Genomic DNA, 8,140 nt, shown 5'->3' with positions numbered 1-8,140 from the left:
TGCTGCTCTGGGTCAGTAGGGGTCAGAAAGGGAAAATCCTCTGTTAAGACAAGTTCTTTACCTTTTCCTCATCAGGTTGTACCTGGGTATACCCTATCTGGACATAACATTTCAATAAAGACAGAGCAAGCCCTTTGTTTAGGGGAACAGTTCCAAGAGAGCTCAGGAGGAAGTTCTCAGAAATGATCGGGCTCACTCTTGGTTTTACCAATGCCAAATGTTAAGCTTTGTTCAGGCACTGCCATATTGTGGCCTCTCTCTCTGCCTCAAGTATTTGATTCTTAGCTTGATCTTTACATATTTCATAAGTGTGAAACTGAAAAAAAGCCTGAGAAACTGTGAGGTATAATTCATATACCATAAATTCACCCACTTAATGCATAGGAGGGAGATGATGAAAGGTTGATGGACAGGTAGCAAGTTGTACTTAAGAGTGGAGCAATAAGTTCTCTGTGCTACTGCACAGTAAAGAGGCTACAGATAGTAACATGCCTACCTTTTACTGCAAGACATGATAAACCTTTGAGGCTGTGATAGTCTTGATGAGACTATCAACTTGGTGGGATCTAGAATCAATGAAGACCCACCTCTGATATCTGTGAGGACATCTCCAGGGAGAAAGACCCTCCCAAAGAGTGGGTGGCACCTTAGGATGGAGCTAACCCAGACATACAGAGGACTGAGGAAAAAGCAGTGTTGCCTGCCATTGCTTCGTGCTGCTGAGTCATCTATCTCTGCAGCTGCTGCCATTCTTTGCTGACTCTGGACTCCAGCTTCTTCAGGCTCCAATGTGGACTGACCAGCAGCTCTCTAGGAATCCTCCAGGCCTTCAGTACCAGACTGGGACTTCTGAGGCATCCAGCTCTGTGGGCTGAGCAGCTAGTGGACTCTCAGCCTCTGGAGAGCGCAGATGGCCATTGTTAGATTACGCAGTCCCTATTGTTTAAGCCAATCTAATAAATTCCCTTTGTAGTATATATTCACTCTAATGGTTCTGTTCTTATAGAGAACCCTAAGAGAGGTGATATGCTAAATGTTATGCACTGTATGCACATATGGAAACACTGCATGCTATTATCCCATAAACATAAAATTTTTATGTTTCTTTCATTATTTTTATTTTATGCCCCATGTATGCACCTGGGCATTGCCTGAGGAGCCCAGAAGAGGGTGCTGAATACCCTGGAACTGGAGTTTCAGACAGTTGTCAGCCACCATGTGGGTGCTGGGACTCAAACCTGGGTCCTCTGCAAGAGCAGCCTTAACTCTTAACCACTGAGCCATCTCTCCAGCCCACATATAATTTTTATATAGTTACTAGTTTAAAATTTTAGAACAACCTCTATAATATATTCAGTTTTGTACCCATCATCACAATTTTAGAACACCTTCTTCACCTCCAAAAAACAAACAAACCTCCCTCATTCTCTTTAGCTGTCACTTCCCATCTTCCACCCAGCCTAGGTGACCACAAATTTATGTTCTTTCCCTACAGACTGGACTGGTTTTGGCACTTCATATAGACATGTAGTCTTCTGCAGCAATTTGTACTTCACATGGAAAAATCATTCATACCTGAAAGATCATATAAAAACAGGAAGCAAGATAGGTGTGGTGGTACACACCTTTAATCCCAGCACATGGAAAGGCAGAGGAAAGTGGATCTCTGTAAGATTGAGGCTGGTCTGGTCCACACAGCAAGTTCTGGATCAGCTGGGGCTACTGGGAGACCCTTTCTCAAAACAAACAAACCCAACATGGAAGCTAACAACCATCCATAACTCCAGTTGCAGGGAATTTGACACTCTCTTCTGACCTCTGTGGCACTACATGACACGGATGCACATACATACATGCGGGCAATATAGTCATACACATAAAAATGAAATAAAATAAAAAATATATTTTTTTAAAAAAAGGCCAGCCTGGGCTAGATATTAAAACACTTAAAAAAAAAAAAAAAAGAAAAGAAAAGCCAGATAAGGTAGCATAAGTTTGTAATCTCAGGACTTTGGAGGCTAAGGCAGGAAAATCATGAATCCAAGTCAATCTGGGATATATGATAAAACTTTGTCTCAAATACATATATGTGGTAGTTTGAATGAGAATGTCCATAGGTATTTGGACATTTGTGTCCCCAGTTGATGGCGCTGCTTTGGGAAGACTTAGAAGGTGTGGCCTTGGTGGAGGAAGCACATCACTGGGGGTGGCCTGGGGAGATTTCCAGTCTTTGTTTCTTGTACCTGCTTGAAGATGTGATCGCTTGGCTTTCTGCTCTAGTCACCTCTGCTGCCATGCCTTCCCTGCCACTTATGGGCTCTTACCTCTCTGGAACAGTAAGCCAAATAAACTCTTCCTTCTATAAATTGCCTTGGTCATGGTGCTTTACCACAACAACAGAAAAGTAGCTAATATAATGAATAAATTTAAAATGTCCTCAAGAAGTATAGGGGCTAGAGGGATGGTTCAGTAGTTAAAAACACTTAAGGATTTTCCAGATGACCTGAGTTCAGTTTCTAGGACCCAGGTCTAGCAGCTCACAACCCTAACCCCAGCTCCAAGGGAAACAATGCCCTCTTCTGGCCTTCACAGACACTCTAACACACATGGCATTTACTCATACACATATAAATTAAACAATAACAAGAAAAAAACTTTTAGTGCTGTGATTAAAGGCCTGAGCCAACATGGCCAGTTTTAGATTAGCTTGTTTTATTAAGACACTTTACAAAAATACTTTTTAAATGAAAGAATGGCAAATTAGCAGTAAGTGGGGGTTGGTGAGATGGCTCAGTAGTTAACAGTACCTGGAGTCAAAGCCTAATGACCCAAGTTGAATCCCTGGGGCCTACATGGTGGAAGCAGAGAACTGACTCCCCTAAGCTGTCCTCTGACTGCCATGCATGCTTTGTGGTACACAACATGCACACATGTGCACACAGATACACATATATACACATACAAAATAAGATTATCAGTAAGCAAAACTTCAAGTTTAAATTTATGAGTGAAATATGGAAGAAAATTTAATTATGAAAGGATATTTGGAAACAAAACTAGTCCTATGTCATATTTCATTTCTATTTCTTTGAGTCTCAAAGTGAATCTAGTAAGATAATTTCCTTTTCATCAGCAAAATACCTGTGTACCATTTCACCAAGTATAGGCTGTATTAAAGTAAGATGCAAATATTTACTAAATATATTTTTCTCATTTTAATAAAGTCCCTATATTTCATTTCTAAAAAAAGTAAATTCTGCTTAGACTCTTTAGAATATTTACATTGAAATACTCCAAGGTAATACATTAGGCAGATTAAGCAAGTAAAAGTTCCTCAAATGACTAAATATAGTCTTATTTTGTTGCATCAACAATGAAGATGACTTCAAATGTAGAAAGCTGAGCTTAAAAAATAGCCCAAACCACCTGTTTCAAGTCTACCCAGCCATCTACTAAAAAGTACTTCTCAAAGCTATTTCTTCAAACCCCACATGTACTGACTCAACAGATAGATGGGTTTTAAAAACAGGCATGTGGCCGGGCGTGGTAGCACACACCTTTAATCCCAGCACTGGGGGAGGCAGAGACAGGAGGATCTCTGTGAGTTCAAAGCCAGCCTGGTCTACACAGTGAGTTCCAGGACAGCTGGGGCTACAGGGAGACCCTGCTTCAAAAAGACAAAAGAAAAAAAGTTTAGTATAGGTAACAAACAACAAAGTGACTTGAAACCGCAAAGTATCAGGTAATGGGCCCTGTCCTGGGTGTCATGTCACTGCTTCTTCCTTCTCCTGTAAGAATCATGACTGTGAATGCGAACTCGCCGCTGCACGGAGGATGCTACTTTCATGCTGTCTTTCTTTGAAAAGGTCTTCTCTACAGCTCCAGGTTTCCAAAGTAGCAACTGTGCATCTTCTCCCCCAGTCAGCAGAGAATCATCGTGCATATTCCAACAGAAAGAACGAACAGTGGCAGCATGGCCGCCCGGAAGGCTAGTCATGTGGGTCAGTCCCACCGTGCTGCAGCTCATCAAGTGAATTCTTCCTGTGTTTGATCCTCCAATAACAAACAATTTATCCATTTTTTCATGATAGAGGCCACCAAGCAGGTAGTCTAAATGACATTCTTTCATATGAGCTATTTCTCTTACATCTTGGATTGTCAAATGTGTAATTGGTTCATCAGTATCCAAATGATTAAGATTCCACCAATAAAATCCTTCATCGTGTGTGATGCAGTAAATCTGTTTATAATCTCTTCCACACCAACCAATACAGCTCACTGATGAAACCGAGTTGCATGTTGCAACCAAGGCATCCTCTTCATTATCAGCACTGATATCAAACACATTCACCAGGCCATCAGTTGAACCTGAGACAACCATGTTGGGATTGCTGGGATGGAAGCGTACTTGAGTGACATCATCACTATGTGTCTCTGAATATGCACCAAGAGGGTCTCTAGTAGACAAATCCTGAGAAGTGCTCCTTGCATCCCAAAATATCAACAACGCATCATCATCCACTTTTTCTGTACCAGCACAAATGACATGATCCTTAGAGTTCACATCAAAACTGATAAAAATATTGGAAGGATAACCTTTGAACAACTGAACAGGTTTTTCACTAGCTAATCGAGCATCCCAACATTTTACAGTGCCATCAGTACTTGCTGAATATACACTGTCACAGGAATTTGCAAACTTGACTCCATTAAGTCCAGGATATCCACTAAATTCTCGCAGTACACGCAGTGTCTCTTTATCATATATTCTTATTGATCCATTTGAACATAGAACAGCAACCAAATTTCCTTTTTCTGCTTGCACAGTCTTTGATGTGTCTATGCCAAGCAGGTAAGTGGGCTCTTTCGGTTCTGAGGAACGTCTAATAATATGCAGATTAGCAAACTGTTCCTCAATCTTCTCCATGTCAACAGCAACATCCACAGGCATAAAACTCTGTAATAAAAATATAAAAATTAAAATTAAGCTCAAAGCTTCTCTCAAAGTACAAGTAAATCAGGAACACTCTGGGGCAGATGTTTGCAGAGCTTCCACCAGGCGGCACTGCACGACAATTCTCCTTTCTCATTTCTTTTTTCTGTGTTTTCTGGACACCACTGGCTGAAGCCTAGTCATGCTTCCATGACACTGTGGGCTGGCTCTCCTCCCCCTCCCCCCTCCCTCCCTCCCTCAATGCTCCCATCACCACCACTTCCATCATGGGCTGCTTGCTGACCTCTACTGCAAAATGCGCGGTCTTCTGTCTGTCTTTTCCATCTCCTTCCTCTGGGCAGCCCCTGAGATTTACCAGCTTATCCACCCTGTTGTTTTCCTCTGAAATAAAACTGTCCTTGTCAAAAACAAAATTTTTTTCTGAATGAATTGAAATAGAATCCTAAAAAAAATTATATATATATATAATTTGTTTTTGGTCTTTTTTGAGACAGTTCCAACTGGCCTGGAACTCACCAAGATTCACCTGTTTGCCTCCTGGAGTGCTGGGACTAAAGGTGTGCGCCACCACACCCGGCTATACTAATAATTTTTCAAAAAATTTTATTTATTATTTTTGTTTTATGTGTATGCATGTATTGCCTGCATGTAGGTAAGTGCATCCATGTCCTGCAATGCCTGCGGAAGTCAGAAGAGGCTGTTGGATCCCCTGGGACTGGAGTTACGGACAGTTGTTAGCTGCCATGTGGGTGCTGGGATTGGAACCTGGGTCTTCTGCAGGAACAACCAGTGTTCTTAATCGCTGAGCCATCTCTCCACCCCTGTATCCTAATGTTTTTAATTGATTTCCTACCATAATGTAACTAAAATTCAGTTGCCTACAAACCAAATCACTCTTTAATACTGAATTTATCATATGTATTTTATGCTAATAGGATGATTAGAATACATGGCCATACAACACTCAGTGGTCCCGTTTAGTTCAAACTCAATTACTGATCCTCCTCACAGTCCTGAGCATGGGGCCAGGATTTGGAGTCATCTTCTCCTGGCTCCAGCTGCCTCGTGTGACTTCAGGATTTAAACAGAGATGTCTAGGCAAAAAAATAGTTCCCCCAAAAATGTTCATGATTTATTCCCAGGATCTGAGAATAGGTTAGGCTATATGGCAAAGGGGAACTGAGGTTGCAGATAGAATTAAGGTTACTAACCAACCTAATTTAAAGATGACCTTAAAATAGGAAGATTATCCTAGATTATCTGGGTAAACCCAGCAAAATCACAAGTGTCATTAAAAGTAGAAGAGAAAAAGAAAAAAGCATCAGCAACTAGGCTTGGTGGTGCATGCCTATAATCCTAGCACTTGGAAAGTGTAGAGATACAATGTTCCTGACTTTTTTTTTTTTTTTTTTTTTGTCTTTTTTTGGAGCAGGGTCTCCCTGTAGCCCCAGCTATCCTGGAACTCACTATGTAGACCAGGCTGGCCTTGAACTCACAGAGATCCGCCTGCCATTGCCTCCCAAGTGCTGGGACTACAGGCGTGCACCACCAAGCCCAGCAATGTTCCTGACTTTTAAGGGGACATACTGGGGCTAAAGAGGTGGCTCAGCAGTTAAGAATGCTTGCCACTCATCCACAGGACCAATAGTCCCAGCACCCACTTAGGGCATCCACATGGTGGCTAACAACTGTCTGTAACTCCAGTTCCAGGGGATCCAAGACCCTTTTCTGACCTCCATGGGCACTGCATGACATAGGCGTACTTATATACATGCAGGCAATATACTCATACACATAAAAATAATATTTTAAAAAAGATTTGTGTTTCTATCCATGGATTAGTATTGCTCTCAACCTTGGTCAAAAAAGCCTTTTATAGCAGGCAGAGGTTTATACAGACTCGTAACTAGTTAAAGTGCTGAGAATAAATGACTGTTGAGTGCTCAGCCCTAAATAGGACATCTGTATCAATGCTCCACCCCAAGGCTCAGGGAACATTATGGAAGAGGGGGTGGAAAGAATGAAAGAGCCAGAGGATAGGGCAGAATGCTGTAAATTGCTGTAGAGGAATTGGATCACTCAGTAAAGTCTATGCCAAACCAAAACAAACATATAAGAATGGAAACGGGAAAGCTTTGGGACACTATGAAAAGATCTAACCTTCAAACTGCAGGCATAGAAGAATGCTACAATGAATGCATAGAGAACATTTTCAGTAAGATCACAGAAGAAAATTTCCCAAACCAAGAGAAAGAGATGCCTATCTAAGTGTACAAGAGGCCACAGAACACCAAATAGGATCAGGAAAAAAACTCTTCATGACATACTGTAGTTAAACACTAAAAATGGGGTTGGAAAGATGGCTCAGCAGTTAAGAGGTTGGAAAGATGGCTCAGCAGTTAAGAGCACACATTGCTCTTGCAAAAGACCCTAATCCAATATCCAGCATCCACATCAAGCAGTTATAACAGCCTGTAACTCTAGCTCCAGAAGGATTCAATGTCTGTGGCTTCTGTGAGCACCAGAAGTCACATGTACACACATTCAAACACACACATAATTAAATTTTTTTTAAGAAATCTTTAAAAAAAAATCCACTAAAAACATAAAATAAAGTAAGGGCATTGAAAGTTCTAAGAGAGAAAGGTTAAAAAGGAGGAAGGTCAAATTACTGATTTTTAAAAGCACAAAGATGCATTCTAAATTGTGAAAAACCACAACTGCCAACTCAGACCATTATCTCCAGCAAAACTACCCATTAAAATTAAAGGGCAAAAATTTTTTTTTCCATGATAAAAATAGATTAAAGGGCCAGGTGTGGTGACCCACACCTTCACGGGAGGCAGAGGCAGATCTCTGTGAGTTCTAGGTCAGCCTGGTCTACATAGCGAGCACAGCGAGTTTCAGGCCAGCTGGGGCTACTGGGAGACCCAGTCTCAAAAAAAAAAAAGAAATTCATGTCCACTAATACAGGTCTCAGAAGATACTAGAAAGAATACTTTGGATTGAAGAGAAGGGTACTCCAGGGGCCCCCACAGGGGCTCAAGCATGAAGGTGGGATGGGAATCAGGGATGAGAAGTAAGAAGGTGTCAGAAGGCTTAACTAAAATGAAGCGTACATGGAAAAACTTTATGGAAACTTTTGATCTTTCAACCTGGAAAGGGGGAGGAGAGCTTGTTTTTTTT

The 8,140-nt window shown here is 41.3% G+C and overlaps 1 protein-coding gene across 3 annotated transcripts in view; it reads right to left on the bottom strand.

Annotated features, from left to right (window-relative positions):
- Positions 1–2,669: 2,669 nt before the first annotated feature.
- The window catches only part of Wdr89 (WD repeat domain 89), a 25,309-nt gene continuing 19,838 nt past the window's right edge, over positions 2,670–8,140 (bottom strand). For 2 of the 3 annotated variants that reach the window (XM_008850491.3, XM_029554765.1), the window contains exon 2: positions 2,670–4,957. In XM_008850491.3, the coding sequence (XP_008848713.1) occupies positions 3,770–4,951 (1,182 nt within the window). In that variant the 5' untranslated portion in view covers positions 4,952–4,957 and the 3' untranslated portion in view covers positions 2,670–3,769. Of the gene's footprint in view, positions 4,958–5,237; positions 5,281–8,140 lie in introns of those variants that run through there. The other variant, XM_029554766.1, reaches the window with a different exon arrangement.

Source organism: Nannospalax galili, unplaced genomic scaffold (assembly GCF_000622305.1).
Source record: "Nannospalax galili isolate Female #2095 unplaced genomic scaffold, S.galili_v1.0 scaffold144, whole genome shotgun sequence".
NCBI lineage: Eukaryota > Metazoa > Chordata > Mammalia > Rodentia > Spalacidae > Nannospalax > Nannospalax galili.
This window is presented reverse-complemented; position numbering and strand designations above follow the sequence as displayed.